Below are 19,423 nucleotides of genomic sequence, written 5' to 3' on the forward strand. Positions count from 1 at the left end.
GACCGTATCTGTCTCATTTTCTTCGCGGATGCACTGTCCGTTTACATTAAAACGCCTGGAAACGCCGGGAAACGGGAATCCGCCAGGGTCCACGTATTCAATCCAGATCGTGTCTGGTCCAGTGCTGTGTAAACATTGAGAATACGTGGATACGCTGCGCTGAGCTCTAGCTGGCGTCGTCATTGGACAACGTCACTGTGACATCCACCTTCCTGATTCGCTGGCGTTGGTCATGTGACGCGACTGCTGAAAAACGGCACGGACTTCCGCCTTGTATCACCTTTCACTAAAGAGTATAAAAGTATGAAAATACTGCAAATACTGATGCAAATACTGCCCATTGTGTAGTTATGATTGTCTTTAGGCTTGCCATCCTTCCACTTGCAAGTGGTAAGTGACTTGCGCACAGCGGCTCAGTCCCGAATCACTGCTCGTGCGCTTCACTCGCGCGCTCTGTGAGCTGCGCAGGGCCGGAGTGCGCACCCTCCAGAGGGCACTCGCTGTTCAGGGCGGAGTGATTTGGAGCGCAGCCGCTGAGGAGGAAACGATGAGCCGCACTGACACATTTCTCAACTTACGTGCCGAATTAGTCATGTGATTAGCGTATCCGTGTATTGGCGTTGCTGTGTGCACACGAATCGTGTATTGGCGTTGCTGTGTGCACGCTAATCGTTTTTAAAAACGTTAATCTGATGATCCGCTGATACGGTCTAATGTAAACCCCACCTTAATTATACAATAATTAATAGCGGCACTAATAGCGGCACTGTGCACACACGGAGCTACACATTTCACGTGTCCCGCTCCCAGAATCAGACTGTACCATTAGTAAAAAGGGTGGAGGGGTGAAATGACAATATCATAAATAATTCAAGAAAAATGTTATAGCAAATCATAACGATGTATAATTTGCTTATTTTAACAGATGAAATGAAATTTTATTTCAAAAACTTACACAAGGCAATAATATTAAAATAATATTAATATCCCTCACAGGCCCCCCTGTCAGTGCCAGGCCCTTAGAATCATCCTAACTCCCCCCCCCCCAGCGGTGCCCCTGCGTGCACACTACAAGTTTTATGTGGTGCAAATTCAGATGCAGAACGCTTTTTAAATAATAATAATGATGAAATTACCGGCCCATTTGATTGCCATTAAAAACAAGATTGGATAAATTTAACTTTCTAATAATGTTACAAAGCATACGGCAGATTCTACCATAACAGAGGCCAGTTAAGTCCCATCTCCTTAAATTGCTGAATTGATTATTTTGATCATTCTATTAAGTTTTTCTAGTAGCATTTGGGGTCTTGGACATTCACAGTAAATTTTAGGACAGTAGTCCTGGTAACTAATTAATAAAAGCCTGACATGACAGACATGCTAAATGACAATAGAAACACATCGGTTTCTATCATCAAAACCTGACAGATTAACGTCTACCATCATATTCTGACAGACACTCTAGATGACAATAGCAACAAAACTGTTTCTTACATTATTAATCTGACAAATTTAGTCATAATATTAAATACCTCATCACTAGAACCAAATAATAAAATAAAATATTGAAATAAAAAAGATAAAATTTATTTTCAAAGTTGAAATATCAACAATAATTGTCAGAACAGTGACGATAGACATGATTGTGTCACTTTCGCGGGGAAATAACACATTGAAATGGCCTGTCGGCTGAAAGGGTCGCAAGTGGCTCTGATTTATCTCAACTTACGATAGTTTTCCTCCAGAAAAATTTAAATATGAATGCACAAATATATTCTCAATGTTTCTATCGTCAAAAATTTCTATCGTCAGGATAGCTGACAGAAAATCTTACCTTGATTTATTTGATGAAATCTAGCTGTCAGAACTCCAAGTCTTGCCCGGAAGTAAATGTCTGCTGTCGCAAAAATCATGCGCAGTAGAATTTCCTCTTTGCGTCAGTCAACATGTGCGTGGTGAGGGCTTGAATTTTGCTATCGTCAGGTGCATTAGACTGACAGACTGACGATAGCATTTTTTAAAAATACAGTGGTGCTTGAAAGTTTGTGAACCCTTTAGAATTTTCTATATTACTGCATAAATATGGCCTAAATCATCATCAGATTTTCACACAAGTCCTAAAAGTAGATAAAGAGAACCCAGTTAAACAAATGAGACAAAAATATTATACTTGGTCATTTATTTATTGAGGAAAATGATCCGATATTACATATCTGTGAGTGACAAAAGTATGTGAACCTCTAGGATTAGCAGTTAATTTGAAGGTGAAATTAGAGTCAGGTGTTTTCAATCAATGGGATGACAATCAGGTGTGAGTGGGCACCCTGTTTTATTTAAAGAACAGGGATCTATCAAAGTCTGATCTTCGCAACACATGTTTGTGGAAATGTATCATGGCACAAACAAAGGAGATTTCTGAGGACCTCAGAAAAAGCGTTATTGATGCTCATCAGACTGGAAAAGGTTACAAAGCCATCTTTAAAGAGTTTGGACTCCACCAATCCACAGTCAGACAGATTGTGAACAAATGGAGGAAATTCAAGACCATTGTTACCCTCCCCAGGAGTGGTCGACCAACAAAGATCACTCCAAGAGCAAGGCGTGTAATAGTCGGCAAGGTCACTAAGGACCCCAGGGTAACTTCTAAACAACTGAAGGCCTCTCTCACATTGGCTAATGTTAATGTTCATGAGTCCACCATCAGGAGAACACTGAACAACAACGGTGTGCATGGCAGGGTTGCAAAGAGAGAGCCACTGCTCTCCAAAAAGAACATTGCTGCTTGTCTGCAGTTTGCTAAAGATCACGTGGATAAGCCAGAAGGCTATTGGAAAAATGTTTTGTGGATGGATGAGAGCAAAATAGAACATTTTGGTTTAAATGAGAAGCGTTATGTTTGGAGAAAGGAAAACACTGCATTCCAGCATAAGAACCTTGTCCCATCTGTGAAACATGGTGGTGGTAGTATCATGGTTTGGGCTTGTTTTGCTACATCTGGGCCAGGACGGCTTGCCATCATTGATGGAACAATGAATTCTGAATTATACCAGTGAATTCTAAAGGAAAATGTCAGGACATCTGTCCATGAATTGAATTTCAAGAGAAGGTGGGTCATGCGACAAGACAACGACCCTAAGCACACAAGTTGTTCTACCAAAGAATGGTTAAAGAAGAATAAAGTTAATGTTTTGGAATGGCCAAGTTAAAGTCCTGACCTTAATCCAATCGAAATGTTGTGGAAGGACCTGAAGCGAGCAGTTCATGTGAGGAAACCCACCAACATCCCAGAGCAGAAGCTGTTCTGTACGGAGGAATGGGCTAAAATTCCTCCAAGCCAGTGTGCAGGACTGATCAACAGTTACCAGAAACGTTTAGTTGCAGTTACTGCTGCACAAGGGGGTCACACCAGATACTGAAAGCAAAGGTTCACATACTTTTGCCACTCATAGATATGTAATATTGGATCATTTTCCTCAATAAATAAATGACCAAGTATAATATTTTTGTCTCATTTGTTTAACTGGGTTCTCTTTATCTACTTTTAGGACTTGTGTGAAAATCTGATGATGTTTTAGGTCATATTTATGCAGAAATATAGAAAATTCTAAAGGGTTCACAAACTTTCAAGCACCACTGTAACTGTGGGCTTCTCTCGTGAACGAAATAGTTTTTTCGCTGTTAATCTATTTCAACTCTATCTGTTGACACCCAAAAATGATAAAGCCTGCTTCCACACGATAACTACCAAAGATCCATAATGGCCGAGTCTATCGTCAGGTCATCTGACAGAAATTCACTGACGATAGCAACAGGGATAATGAAAGAGATTTTTAAAACAGGAGTTATGTCTGTCAAATATGTAAAAGAAATAGAACTTTATTCTTTAAAATTTTTTTATTGATATACTCAGTGTATTTTTAAATGACGTGCTGTTTTAGAAGACCAAATACCATATTTTCAATCTTGAAAATATTACCTCACTGAAAAAAGGACAAGAAAAATTTCTTATTTTGTGGGCAAGTGGTTAATGGATCCAGTTACGGTAGAATCTGCCATACGCTAGCTTATCTTGAAAATGCTGACTACATTTGTAGATCACCTCGTGGACCACTTGAGGTCTCTCGCGGACCACCACACTTTGCGAAACACTGCTCTAAGCCATGTACGACAAGATTGAGTGGAATAACTGTTTTATTCTATCCACATTCACTGGATTTTGAGAAACGGAGCATTTTTATTTTTACTTTTTGCAAATTTGATAAATAAAAACTTTATAAAAAATGTCCGACAAAATCATTTCTGCTTAGAATGTAAACAAACAGGTGAAATGACAGTAGCAATTTTTTAAAAATGCGATAATAATGATTCTTGAAAAATAAAAAAGATACATTCTTACCATCAGATACTTTTATTCCATATTTTGTTGCTTTTTTGATTTTTAAGGGTTTTGTTTTCGAGTAGATTTTTTATTTCGTCTTCAGTTGGTTCAGCAACACGCTCTGCCATTTTCTTTTTCTCTACACACGGTATATGAGCTGATATCCTAGTAGTAGAGTAGCCAATCAGAGCGTGCGATTGCTCATATCCAGTGAATGTGGATAGAATAAATGCTGATAGATTTTATTTCACATTAATGACCTAAAAGTCATCCTCCATTTACCTAGACAGTGTGAGACGGGGAACGGGGCAGAGCTTCCATGGGGTCAGTTAATACTGTGTTTGCACAATGGTTATTGTTCTAGATTCAGATTGTCGACTGGCTCATCTGCTGTTTTTTTTTTTTTTTTTACTGGCGACAACAGAAAACTTTCATATTTTTCAATAAATTGTAGTCGCATCTTCTGATGTTAAAATGCATTTTGTGTAAAATTCAGCAACTCTGCTGCATGCATTAGGCAAGGAAGGAACAAAGAACCTTCTCATTACTTCAAATGCTTGGTGTGGTAAAGTCACTGGCTTTAATGTAAATGCTGTTGCTCTTTGCTGTCACCCAACTTATTCGTTGTGATCAGTCCTCGCTAACAATCACAAAAAGTTCTGGGTAAGAGTCCACTACTGAATCCACTTTGATACATGCTTCACCACAGATTGCATTAAGGGTGCTCATGAGCATCCTTTTGAAGCCGTAAAATGAGAAATGGGATACCATACGGCCCTGCATACCTCATCGGCATGCGCAAAGGAGTACCATAAGGCTGCAAGTGTGCTATTTGGTACAGGGCATTTGTGGAGCCTGGTTTAATTGCCTGGGTTAAGATCATCGATGTGCCTTTGTTTGCAGTGTCCTCTAAAACCTGGCTGTGGACTGTGACAGCGATTTTAGTCAAATCCCCAGTTAAACTCTGCATTTGCTTCCACATCACTTTCACAAATCCGACTTTTTTTAATAGCTCCTGTTGTGAATTTCAGATGTGCTATTATTTGAAATCTGTTGCAGCTCAACGCTAACCTGTCACGTGCACCGACTCCTGACTGGTGCATTAAACGGACAATGTAATTACAGGAGTGTACATTAGACCATAGAAAAACCATCCTGACATTTCAGAGATTGATATTTCATTTCAAAATGTCAGCACGTTCTGAAATTAAATCACAATGTGCTGCTGTCTGGTATCTGTAATACTGATGTGCTTAAAGTGTAGTTACAACTACGAGTGCATAACTGAAATTAATTATCTAAATAAATAAATAAATAAAAACCAGAGGAAACTAAACCTTTTTACTAGGAAACTTAGGAAATTAAGCGTTTTATTTTATTGTGAATACTTCACACATTTAGAGCTTTTTCCAAATAGCAAATGTGTTATGAGAGACATGCCTGTGAACTGGAATGAGACAGAATGCTTTTGAGATATAATTAGATGTTGTTTTATTTTAAATCATGTGCTATTTTCTATTACACTGTAATAATGTCACAATCATATCGTCTAAGGCGAGGGAGAAAACGCAGGTACTCAAATGCCTAATGGTTGTCTCAGCTGGCTTCGTCATGCATGATGGCTTTCAGTGACAGCAAGGCTTCTCTCTCTCTCTCTCTCTCTCTCTCTCTCTCTCTCTCTCTCATACTGTACTTACCAAAGCTATTTCCGGTAGGGAGTTAAAAGCCCCCGCAGGTCCTGCCTCCATGCTTCCATCCATCCTGCACTCATTCTGCAAAAGCACAAATCATTTGCGTCATCCCACAAACAATTCATCTGCACTGGTACAATATCAGTCTCAAATCAGTGTAACCAAACTTCCCTGCACAATTCCTACATCACTAAAATATGTAACATTCATATCCAGTACTGTGCAAAAGTCTTCAGCACATGTAAAGAAATGCTGGAGATCAAAAATGGTTTAGAAATAATGAAATGAAATGAAATGAAATGTTACAACATTTAAAAAATACTATAAACAGTCAGCAGTAAGCCATGATAACTGAAACAAAGTCAATATTTGGTGTGAGATGACCCTTTGCTTAAAAAAAAAAATAGAAGTCTCAGGTACAGTGGGATGTAAACACAACCAAGGAGTCCAGTATAGACATTTTCCCCCTCTCAGACATACAATTCGCCTTGTTTGATCAATTTGTTCGAGCATTTTGTTTGATCATATTCCGTAGGATGTCTCATCTCATTATCTCTAGCCGCTTTATCCTTCTACAGGGTCGCAGGCAAGCTGGAGCCTATCCCAGCTGACTACGGGCGAAAGGCGGGGTACACCCTGGACAAGTCGCCAGGTCATCACAGGGCTGACACATAGACACAGACAACCATTCACATTCACATTCACACCTACGGTCAATTTAGAGTCACCAGTTAACCTAACCTGCATGTCTTTGGACTGTGGGGGAAACCGGAGCACCCGGAGGAAACCCACGCGGACACGGGGAGAACATGCAAACTCCGCACAGAAAGGCCCTCGCCGGCCACGGGGCTCGAACCCGGACCTTCTTGCTGTGAGGCGACAGTGCTACCCACTACACCACCGTGCCGCCCATTCCGTAGGATGTTTGTAATAAAAAGAATAAAGTATTAAAATACTGACCGGCTGACCTTGGTCAAAATTATAACATTACCGAGTGTCATTCTAGTTATTTTAGAGTGCATTCCTCCACAAAGCTACATATTATCAGGATCAAAATCAAACCACATGAACCTAGGATGATACTAAAGCTGTCCACCAAATGTCATCCAAATCCGTTCACTACTTTTTGAGTTATGTTGGGAACAAATAAACAAACAAACAAACAAAAAAAGTCCTGGATCCATATACAGTAGTGTGCAAAAGTCTTAGGCACATGTAAAGAAATGCTGTAGACCAAAAATGGCTTAAAAATAATGAAATGAAATGTTTCAACATTAATACTATAAACATAATAAAGTAAGCCATAATAAATGAAACAAAGTCAATATTTGGTGTGAGACGACCCTTTGCTTTTTAAAAAAAATAGTAGTCTCAGGTACAGTGAGTGCAGTTTGATAAGGAAATGAGCTGTAGGTTTTACTGAGCATCTTACAGAACCAGCCACAGTTCTTCTGGACACTTTGACTGTCGCACTCGCTTCTTCATTTTGCACCAAAACCCAGTAGCCTTCATTATGTTTTCTTTTTTAATCTGAAAACTGCTCTCTTATGGAATATGCTGCTCAGATACAAACTTTTTTTTTCCCCTGCAACATTTAATTTTGTGCTGGAAAAAAAATTAACATTTGGAACTCGAAAATGTTACTGATTCGATAATGTAGAAGTCATAAAATAGAAATCTATAACAAAGTTTGTATGGAAAAAAATAATAAGGGGTCTAAGACTTTTGCACAGCACTGTAAATCTTATAGAATCGTCATATAGAATCAACTTACTGAAAGCTATTCTATATGATAGCTCAGTAGACTATGTATGTTTTGGTAAATAAGGAATAAAACGCTTAGGGGATATGCTGTTATAGGAAAATAATCAATGACGGCATGGTGTAATGGAAGAGCTCCTGTTACCACCAAAAAATTCATTCCATTACCAATAACAAAGTCCTGAAGTATTTTATTCATCTTAAACCATAGCCAATGATTACAATTTGTTTTTCATTGAGGAACATTATGCTGCATTTTTTATCGAGTTATAGATACATTTAGTCTTGTAGAGCTTCCCATTTTCACTGACATTATAGTATCCATAAATAGTAGCTCTATCCCCAGCCTTTCTTTTTCTTTCTCTTGACTAAAAAAAAAAAAAAACAGCTTGTCATATTACCAAGACATCTCAAACTCTTCCGAGTCCTGAAAACTTAAGGAACTTCAGACTGTTATGAAGCACTGACACTGGAAACTTGTCAAAAAATACTTAAACTTCTCATCAAAACCCCCCCAAAACTTCACCATATCAGCAATTACACACTGTCAGAGCTGCTGTTATCGAAAATTAATTGACACCTTCACACCATTAAGATGCAAACTCTCAAGCTAATTGTGATGTAAAGCCAATTGTTAAATCCCAATAATTTTGGTCTAATTAATGCAAGGTAAATTTGAACCATAGCGTCAGAAGTTAGTCTTAATACATGGACAATTTCAGTGTGTAGCAGTATAATCACTATTTATTCTATCCACATTCACTGGATATGAGCAATCGTGCGCTCTGATTGGCTACTCTATTACTAGGATATTAGCTCATATACTGTGAGTAGAGAAAAACAAAATGGCGGAGCGTGCTGCTCAACCAACCGAGGATGAAATAAAAACTCTACTCGAAAACAAAACCCCCCCAAAATACAAAAAAGCAACAAAATATGGAAGGAAAGTATTTGATGGTAAGAATGTATATTTTTTATTTTTCAATAATAATAATAATTATTATTATTATTATGGGCGGCATGGTGGTGTAGTGGTTAGCGCTGTCGCCTCACAGCAAGAAGGTCCGGGTTCGAGCCCCGTGGCCAACGAGGGCCTTTCTGTGCGGAGTTTGCATGTTCTCCCCGTGTCCGCGTGGGTTTCCTCCAGGTGCTCTGGTTTCCCCCACAGTCCAAAGACATGCAGGTTAGGTTAACTGGTGACTCTAAATTGACCGTAGGTGTGAATGTGAGTGTGAATGGTTGTCTGTGTCTATGTGTCAGCCCTGTGATGACCTGGCAACTTGTCCAGGGTGTACCCCGCCTTTCGCCCGTAGTCAGCTGGGATAGGCTCCAGCTTGCCTGCGACCCTGTAGAACAGGATAAAGCGGCTAGAGATGATGAGGTGAGATTATTATTATTATTATTATTATTATAGCATTTTTCACAAATTGCTCCTGTCATTTCGCCGGTTTATTTACCTTCTAAGCGGAAATGATTTTGTCGGACGTTTTGTATAAAGTTTTTATTTATCGACTTTGCAAAAAGTAAAAATAAAAATGCTCCATTTCTCAAAATCCAGTGAATGTGGATCGAATCAAACAATTATTCCACTCAATCTTGTCATACATGGCTTAGAGCCAACTCGGTGCTACATGCCTCATCGGCTATCAGCTCATGTTCGACTCAATTTTGTAGAATAACTGTTAAATATACTGCTAGTTTTGTCCATATTGTGTAGCCTTACAACTAACTACCTCCAAATTACCATAAAAGACCCCATATCTCGCTGTTGTTGTTGTTGTTCAAAGAATATTGCTCTCAAGCTTAAAATATGAGCCAGTGCAGCAAGAATAACGAGTTGTTAGTCTAATCACTTGCAATTCATGTGGAAAGAATTTACAATCCAGAATACTGACTAGCATCAACTCATACAATTAGCCAGCAAGAGCATGGGACATGATTATTAAAGTCCAAACAAAACACACTGGACGTAATAAAGCATTGCAAATGCATGCTCATAAAAGTGCAAATCCATTTGATTACATTGTGAAGAAGAAGAAGAAGAAGAAGAAGAAGAAGAAGAAACACTTATTGCATTTTGCATTTTCCTGTTTGATTTTCTTCTGTGCGCTTTAGAATAACTCATGCGTCCGAAATAATGTCCAGTAAAAGCACCCGTTCCCTGCAGTGCATCATCCTGCTACAGCAACAAAAGCATGACACCTTTGACATGTCAGAAACCTAACCAATCAGAGAAAAGGGCAAAACTATCTAGAGGATTCATCCACACACAGTGACAGACAGATGGGCACACACACACACACACACACACACACACACACACACACACACACACACACACACACACACACACACACTTGCCTTAGCATAGCCCATTGCTGAAGCAGTGAGCTGGCAGGCGGTTGGAACATGACCCTCAGGATGAGAGCTGCAGATGGGCTTGGCATGGTGCAGCAAGCCCAGACTTCCATGTCTCACCCTCCATGCCTCCATCTCATGGTGAACGACCTGTCCGTCAAAACGCTCCAGATCCTGAGGAGCAATCAGTGTACGCACCTCTGCCAGCAAGGTAAGCTGGAGAAAGAGTACACAGGAAAACATCAGTTACGCACTTCACACTGCATTTAAATGGCAGCTGCTGGTCGCATTAAGCAGAATTTTATCCACAAAAGAAGACATCATGTTTTATAACACCAATTATTCTATCCACATTCACTGGATATGAGCAATCGTGTGCGCTGATTGGCTGCTCTACTACTAGGATATCAGCTCATATACCATGAGTAGAGAAAAACAAAATGGTGGCGCGCATCGAGTCAGATAGATCACTTTGTTATCAAGTATGTAAAAGAAACAGAAATAGCCAAAAGAATATAGTTTTTTTCTCCCCAATATCTCCTGTTCCACATTCCAGCCCAGTTGGTGGTGGTAATGCACCTTTAAGTTGGTTTGCCAACTGCCAAAAAAACCTAAAAAAGAAGAAGAAGAAGAAGAAGAAGATGGCGGAGTGTGTTACTGAACCAGTTAAGGATGAAAAAATTATCTGCTCGAAAATAAAACTCCCAAAAAATAAAAAAGCAACAAAATATGGAATAAAAGTATTTGATGGTATGAACGTATCATTTTATTTTTCAAGAATTATTATTATAGCATTTTCCACAAATTGCTACTGTCATTTCGCCAGTTTGTTCACATTCTAAGCAGAAATGATTTTGTCTGACGTTTTGTTCAAAGTTTTTATTTATCAAATTTGCAAAAAATCAAAATGCTCTGTTTCTCAAAATCCAGTCAATGTGGATAGAATAAAACAGTTATTCCGCTCAATCTTGTCACACATGGCTTATGTACGACTCGATTTTGTGGAATAACTGTTAATTATATCTCATCACATGTTATATCTTTTAGCATGGTGCGTGTAACATTAATTTCTTCCCTCTGACTTGCTAGTTCTTGCTAGTATCAGCATTAGTAGAGGACCTGGGTTAGATATGTATGTACATAATTTAGGAGAGAATAACTCAACTGTTATAGGCTAATTTGAACCCAAGGAACAATTTGGGATGTGTGCCAAAATTGCTATCCGGGGCGAACAGGTCGAAAATGACCAATCCAAGATGGCTGCCGGTAGCCATATTGAAAATGTCAATTTTTGAACCACTCACTACAGAAGTATGTGCAATACCTCATTTTATGGGTTATTGGGTATGGAGAATCCATTAGTGACATCACTTTCATGATTGAAGGAAAAGGGAATAAGCTATGGTCAAGGGCAAGGTAAAAAAAAAAAAAAAACACCAAAAATTGGCCAAAATTGCAGTTTCACAGAAAACATGTGAAAAACAGAATAACCCTACCTCAAACATGAAATCTTGGAATTGGGAGACCTATGCACATAATTTAGGAGAGTATAAGAAAGCAAGCATTTGATTAATATAAAGAAATTGTATTTTCAATCATACTATTATAATCAATGGAATGTTAACTTAAATTGAAAAATACAAAACAAAACTTGTTCCTTTAGTAGGCAGCAATATCTTGAGAGCCTAAATGTTTAACAGCCAACAATGCAACTTTTAACATCATATTATTACTGTTTATGTGTCACATAAACCAGGGTCAGGAACATGAAGAGCAACAATAATAATACCGTAATACCGGCGGCCATCTTGAATTGGTAATTTTCGGCCTGTTCGCCCCAGATAGCGCTTTTAGCACACATCCCAAGTTATTCCTTGGGGTCAAATTAGCCTATAACAGTTGAGTTATCCTCTCCTAAATTAAGTGCATACATGTCTAAGCCAGGTTCTAGACTATAGGGTCATTCCATGCCAAATCAACAAATATCTGACAAATTTATGCTCGACCATCTCAGATTTCAATGAAATTTGGAGGGCTCAGAGATAGTATTAAAAGAAGTTAATCCCCAAAATTTGAGCTTCCTATCTCCAACGGTTTCAGAGATACAGGCATTTGAATTTTTCGATTTTTTTGCATTTTGCTCAAAACATACATATTTCAAAGTGTAATATAATCTTTATTATGCAAGATAGAAACCTAAAATTTTGCACAGAGAGACTCAATGTCTTGTACTACAAGCTTCAACTTAGAATTTCAATGGTCATTGTATATTAGATGGTGATTTTAACAAGGAAATTAAAAAGACAAATTTGCATTTTTTGCATTTTTAATTCATTCTGGAAGCTTGCCTGTGGCAGTAATGCTTAAACTAAGAATGTTATTCAAATCTACACAGAAATATCTACCAATTTCAGTTTTACCAAGTCTCCACTATTCCTAGTTTGCCTGTAATAGGGTTTTGAAATTCGTGGATTTCTAAAACATGCCATTTTCAGTAGCAGATTCCAATGTGGTATAGCAGTTAGGAACTTGTAATTTTTTTTCAGTAATCTCCTAGACCCATATTTTATATTTCCAAGTTTTTGTTCTGTGTCTCTCAAGTATTTCTGAGCTACAGGTGTTTAAAAAATCCATTTTTTCCAAATTTGAATTTTTGATATTATTTCCATTTTATTGATGATTAAGGACTGATAAATACAACTAAATGATTTGTATAGATAAGGAAACATTTTACTTGTGTTCATGTCACAGAAATATGGTTTTAAAAATATCATTTTGAAATAAGCTAAATAATATATGAACATTTCACATTTTTCATTAAATATATATACCGTATTTATCCTAATAAACGCGCCCAGGCGCGATGCAAAACATGAAGGGGGAGCGTTAATTTCGACCCTTAAATGACAAAAATCGAACATGACAAAATCATCGGAATTTAAAACATTTATTTTGAAACACATGAAAATATAGTTATATGTCCAAAAAGTCAATTAAACAATGTCCAGCTCGCTTATAAGGATAACATTGGTAAGTAAACTATTTGTAGTGACGTCACAATTCAAATTCTAACAGAAAATGAGAGCGCCCGAAAGGGAAAGCTGAGCCGAGCCGCCTCACGGCTGTAATGCAAATTGCTTTCCTCCTCAGTATACAAGTGCGCTTCCATGTCAGGGAAAAAGAAACTACCACTGCTGCCTATGTAGTGCCCTATTTATACAAATAGGAGTCATTCAGGATTCAGCCATGTTTTTGCTCCGTGTCATGGCTGAATCCTGAATGATTCCTATTTGTATAAATAGGGCACTACATAGGCAGCAGAGGTAGTTTATTTTTCCCTGACATGGAAGCGCACTTGCATACTGAGGAGGAAAGCAATTTGCATTACAGCCGTGAGGCGGCTCGGCTCAGCTTTCCCTTTCGGGCGCTCTCGTTTTCTGTTAGAATTTGGTAAAGAAAAAAAATAAATAAATATAATACCCCAATGGAAAAAACGTTTAAACAGTCTAACACATCAAACACTCAACAAAACAACTTTTGTGGGATAATTTGGTTGATATTCTAGCAAGAAGACAATAATAGAAAGGTACAAGCATCTATTCCACTGCTTTTAAATTAAGAAAACACGCAGAAAATGTCGAGGGTAGTAAAATGACTTTACAAGTGCAATCACGTGCAATCATTCCTGTAACTGGACTCACTGGATACTCTCCATCCTGAAATTAACTAGATCACATGTGGTTTTATGTCTCTGAAAATGGAAAACAAAATACATTGTGTTAAAACGATAGTACTATAACGACACATCGTTGTAGTAAAGCTATAGATTCTTATATAATTATCGTTTTACATTGTCACTCGCAATATTGAGATGTCATACGATAATCCATACATACGGTAAGATTTTATGTTCCTTAACAACTCCTATCAAAAACAATCGTATTCTCTATTTGTTACGAAATAATTTTCAACACGCTCGCACCCGTATTGATATCCGCAGCAGAGTGAATGTCCGTATTTTATACTGTCCATGTTTACTAACGCGATTTCTGGTTAAAAAAAAAAAAAATCAGCGGTGAAATTGAACATCTCTGTTGTGGTTTGTTGGATTTAAAGTTTGTTAAATGAAGAAAATGGTTGGTAAATACTATTCTAGCTCTGAAAATCGTGGAGGCGCGTCAAATAGGGAGGGCGCTTCTATAAGGATAAATACGGTATATATATATAAACTAAAGAAGTCAGTCATTTTTCATATAAATCACTTAACTTACAATTTCTGTTGTATGTTAGTTTATGGCAGTCAGAATCTTTCTTTAGTCCAATTCCTATAGAACAGGGAGGAAGTTCAGCCATTTCTAGATGTCTAAGAACAAACTCATTTATACTGATCTCAAATTGATAGCAACTACAATTAAATTCTCTAGTCAACTATTCAAAATATCCAATCCTTGCAAAGAAACACATTCAGTTAATAACATTGGTAAATTTTCTCAGTGCTCTGTATTACAATGTATTTAATATAATCCAAGCAATATAATGTTATCTGAACAAGTATGCAGTTTACAGACTCTAAAACTATAAGATATGAGCCACCTGTTCTGGTATCAAAGGTCACCTACTGTGCTATGTTGATATTGATAAGGCTGGCTGTTGACTGGTACACAATAGCTGGGCATTGATTGCTAATGTTGCACAGTCTTAGATTAAAATCAATTTACAAATAATTAATACTGAGCATTAATTGAAATTTTATTTAAAATTGAGGAAGAAACATGTCTCCTAACCTACTTGAGCCTTATTGAAGCATTTATTAACCCTCAAATATCAGTTATATGAAAATGTATCAAAAATTCAAATTTGGTGAAAATGGATTTTTTAAACCCCTGTAGTTTAAAAATACTTGAGAGACACAGAACAAAAATTTGGAAATATAAAATATGGGTCTTGGGGATTACTGAAAAAATTTACAAGTTCCTAACTGCTATCCCACATTGGATTTCTTGCTACTGAAAATGGCATGTTTTAGAAATCGGCGAATTTCAAAACCCTATTACAGACAAACTAGGAATAGTGGAGACTTGGTAAAACTGAAATTGGTAGATATTTCTGTGTAGATTTGAATAACATTCTTAGTTTAAGCATTACTGCCACAGGCAAGCTTCCAGAATGAGTTAAAAATGCAAAAAATGCAAATTTGTCTTTTTAATTTTCTTGTTAAACTCACCATCTAATATACAATGAGCATTGAAATTCTAAGTTGAAGCTTGTAGTACAAGACATTGAGTCTCTCTGTGCAAAATTTTAGGTTTCTATCTTGCATAATAAAGATTATATTGCACTTTGAAATATGTATGTTTTGAGCAAAAAAACAAAAAAATCAAAAAATTCAAATGCCTGTATCTCTGAAACTATTGGTGATAGGAAGCTCAAGTTTTGGGGATTAACTTCTTTTAATAGTATCTCTGAGCCCTCCAAATTTCATTGAAATCTGAGATGGTCGAGCATAACCTCTTGTTGATTTGGCATAGAATGACCCTATATATTTGATGGTTCCTGAATCTTCATTGTTCCCAATATTGAACACAACTTGACTTGAGTTGGCTAAAATTTCTAAGCTGGTTATAAGTCTGACTAGCATGTTTGCAGATAGCGTGTTATCCACATAAGCTAGCTAGAGAAACTTGTGCTAAATTAGCTTGCATTAGCAAGGTCCTATAACAAGCAAATTAATTCCTGGAAATTTCCAAATGGAAATGTGAATGAACGCAAATGTGCCTATTAGCTACAAGACCAGCTTTTTTAAACCATAGCTTGATTAGAGAAAATGCCAAGTCCAAAATGTTTGTCGACTCTCTAATGGAACTCAGGTCTAGTGATCATTGGACAGAATTACAGGATATGTGTATGTCATTAGTGTACAAATGCTCCCCAAAAAGCTAGGTAGATACACATGGACTTGAATAAACATGGCAAAATTTAATCTAGTGGTGTAGATGTTCATACACCTTGGTAAGATTTCCATCAAACCCTCACTTCACTGGAGCATTTGCATTACAAGCAAAGGTAGAAGTTGTGGAATCTAGCAGGTTAGCGTAGGTGCTGAAAGAGAAGCTTACAAATAATACAACTATAACACTGCCACCCTTAAAACGCACAAAGTACTCATTCATCATTCTCACTAGTCATAAACTCAGAGCTATTTCTGGCACCACTTCTGTTTCATGTCTCATACAGCACTTTTGGCAATGCTCTGCTGGAATCCAGACCCCTCCCCCAAACACTATTTGTTATCTCCATACTTAACCTTGGCATGTGTGTTGAAGAGCTCGAACAGGGCCATAGCAAGAGGCTCTACACCAATATGGCCACACTGGTACTCCTGGATGTAGTAGGTCATGGTCTGTCTCTCTGCCTCGGTCAGCAGCAGATAGGCCTGTTCCTCCAAAGAACTCCGAGCCCCTAGAAGTCCTGGGGCCAGAGCTGGGGACAACACGCCCTTACAACACACAAAGAGAAGATGTGTTATCTCAGGCTGAGGTTCTGTAGCTGAACTTTCCTTGTAAGAATGGGCCAAAAATTGCACCAAGACAGACATCATGCAAACCTTAGACTTGCTGTACCAGCTGCCAAAGATGGTTCAACAAAGATGGTGTAGCTCAGAGGTCAAGGCTCTGGGTTACTGACTAAATTCTGAGTTAAAGTGTTAGGACTAGGACTGTTTTGGCCTCTAGAGGCCGCTGTTATTTCCTTTTCATGTCGTGTTTATTTTGGCCTCTAGAGGCCGCCACTGTTCCTGTGTTTTGTGTTTGTGTTAATTGCCTAATTATCTTCACCTGTGTCCTTAATTAGTTTGTCTATTTATACCCCTGAGTTCAGTCCTCTTGTCACGGAGTCTTTGTGCTGTTATGTTTATCTCCAGTTTCCTTTGTACTGTGTTTTTTGATCTTCTTAGCTTTTGTATTTTTGCACTTTGCTTTTCTTTTGGATTATACTCTTTGGGTTTTTTTTGTCTTTTGTTTTGCCTTGTATATAGTGTATATAGTTTAAATAAACCTTTTGATTCTTTTTCTACTTCCGCCTCACGCCTCTGCATTTGAGTCATCCCCCTGGTGGCCTAGTGGGGGTTTGCTGGATTATCACACCAACGAACCAGGTTCGAATCCCAGCAAAACCCTAACAGAAAGACTCCGTCATGACCGACTCAGCAGAGGCTGCTTCAACTGTCTACCCGGCCAACCTTCAGGGAATTATGGCAGCTTTGACATGCTTCGGAGCGACCATGGACGCTCATGGACGTACGCTCACCAGCCAACGTGAGGCCCTCGCTCGCCACGAGGAACTGCTTCAGCAAATTGGGAAAACCCTGGCACAGCTGACATCTCTGCCTGCATCTCCTGCTCCTGATCCAGTTCCTGCTCCTGATCCAGCTCCCACTCCTGCTCCAGTGCCTCCTGCAATGCTGCCTTCTTCACCTCGCGAACCCAGCCTTCCTGCACCACAGAGGTATGACGGCAAGCACAGTGAGTGCCGAGAGTTCCTTACCCAGTGTCAACTCACCTTTGAGCTTCAGCCTACCACCTACACTACGGATCGCCGCAAGATTGCCTTTGTGATCACCTTATTAGCTGGTAAGGCGCGAGCCTGGGCTACTGCTATCTGGCAAAGACAGGGACCTGAGTGCTTTGATTTCCAGCTGTTTTCTGAAGAGATGCTTCGGGTCTTCGATCAGGCAGACATCAGTACCGACGCAGCCCGAAAGCTCATGTCCATCCGGCAAGGAGGAAGCGTCGCAGATTACGCCATCTCGTTCCGAACACTCGCAGCAGTAAGTGGATGGAACGAGACTGCCCTGGTGTCAGCCTTCCACCATGGTCTGTCTGACCCCATCAAGGACGGTCTGGCCTCTATTGGATGCCCAAGTGACCTCGAAACCCTCATCTCACATGCTATTCGTCTGGACAACAGGATGAGAGAACGCCACCAAGCCTTGAGCCCCCCCAGCCTCCCTACCTCTACCTGGAGACCGTCTACCTCCTTCAGTGACTGTCCAGAACCCATGCAAGTGGGTCGTACTCGCCTCTCCGCATCTGAGAGGGAGCGCAGAAGGAGGGACAAGTGCTGCATCTACTGTGGCAAGCCTGGTCACTTCCGAGCATCATGTCCCGAACTCTTGGGAAAAGGACCGCCCCGTCCAGCCGAGGGAGGGTTGTGACGGGGCCTACCCTCTCTCCCGGACTCCCTGGCCAAGGAATCTACATCCCGGTCTCCATCTCCTGGGGTGAGTCTGTCCACTCTTGTCAAGCTTTGATAGACTCAGGGGCGGCTGGGAACTTTATGGATATTCACTTCGCCCAAAGCATCAATATTCCGACTGCACCTCTTGAAGTCCCACTGTCTGTGTCTGCCCTCGATGGCCAAGCGTTAGGTGATGGAAGAGTCACCCAAGTTACTTCTCCAGTTTTCCTCCAGTCTCAAGGTCACAAGGAAGAAATATCCCTGCACCTGATTCCTTCACCTGAGTTCCCAGTTATTCTAGGCCTTCCTTGGCTTACTCGCCACAACCCTCGCATAGACTGGGTAACAAGCCAGGTTGTGGAATGGGGCCCTGCATGCCATGCCTCTTGTCTGCTCTCTAGCTCTCCTGTGTCTCCTGCCGAGCCCCCTGATCTCACCGAGTTATCTCAAGTTCCCACAGAGTACTGGGATCTCAAGGAGGTATTCAGCAAGAGCAGGGCCGCCGTTCTTCCTCTGCACCGGGCCTACGACTGTGCCATCGACTTGCTCCCTGGGACTACCCCTCCTCGTGGCAGACTGTTTTCACTCTCTCAGCCAGAACGCAAGGCCATGGAGGAATACCTCAAAGATGCCCTGGTCTCTGGGTTTATTCGACCCTCCACTTCACCTGCTGGAGCCGGCTTCTTCTTTGTCGGCAAGAAGGATGGGGGGCTCCGACCATGTATTGATTACAGGGGCCTGAATAAGATCACTGTGCGCAACCGATATCCCCTTCCGCTGATGTCCACAGCTTTCGACCTGCTCCAAGGCGCCACCGTCTTCACCAAGTTGGACCTACGGAACGCATACCACCTCATCCGTATCCGACAGGGAGACGAGTGGAAGACTGCCTTTAACACCCCGTCTGGGCACTACGAATACCAGGTGATGCCCTTCGGACTCACCAACGCACCAGCTGTTTTTCAGGCCCTAATCAACGACGTCTTAAGGGACATGA

At 39.8% G+C, this 19,423-nt stretch overlaps 1 protein-coding gene across 1 annotated transcript in view; it reads right to left on the reverse strand.

The window, feature by feature from the left end:
• whrnb (whirlin b) overlaps positions 1 to 19,423 on the reverse strand; it is a 191,102-nt gene that overhangs the window by 39,231 nt on the left and 132,448 nt on the right. Inside the window, exons 6-8 of the mRNA XM_060907385.1 lie at positions 16,496 to 16,723; positions 10,195 to 10,407; positions 6,079 to 6,153 (exon numbers count right to left, since the gene is read on the reverse strand). Coding sequence (XP_060763368.1) covers positions 6,079 to 6,153; positions 10,195 to 10,407; positions 16,496 to 16,723 — 516 coding nt within the window. The remainder of the gene's footprint in view (positions 1 to 6,078; positions 6,154 to 10,194; positions 10,408 to 16,495; positions 16,724 to 19,423) is intronic.

This window comes from Neoarius graeffei, chromosome 24 (genome assembly GCF_027579695.1).
Source record: "Neoarius graeffei isolate fNeoGra1 chromosome 24, fNeoGra1.pri, whole genome shotgun sequence".
Taxonomy (NCBI): domain Eukaryota; kingdom Metazoa; phylum Chordata; class Actinopteri; order Siluriformes; family Ariidae; genus Neoarius; species Neoarius graeffei.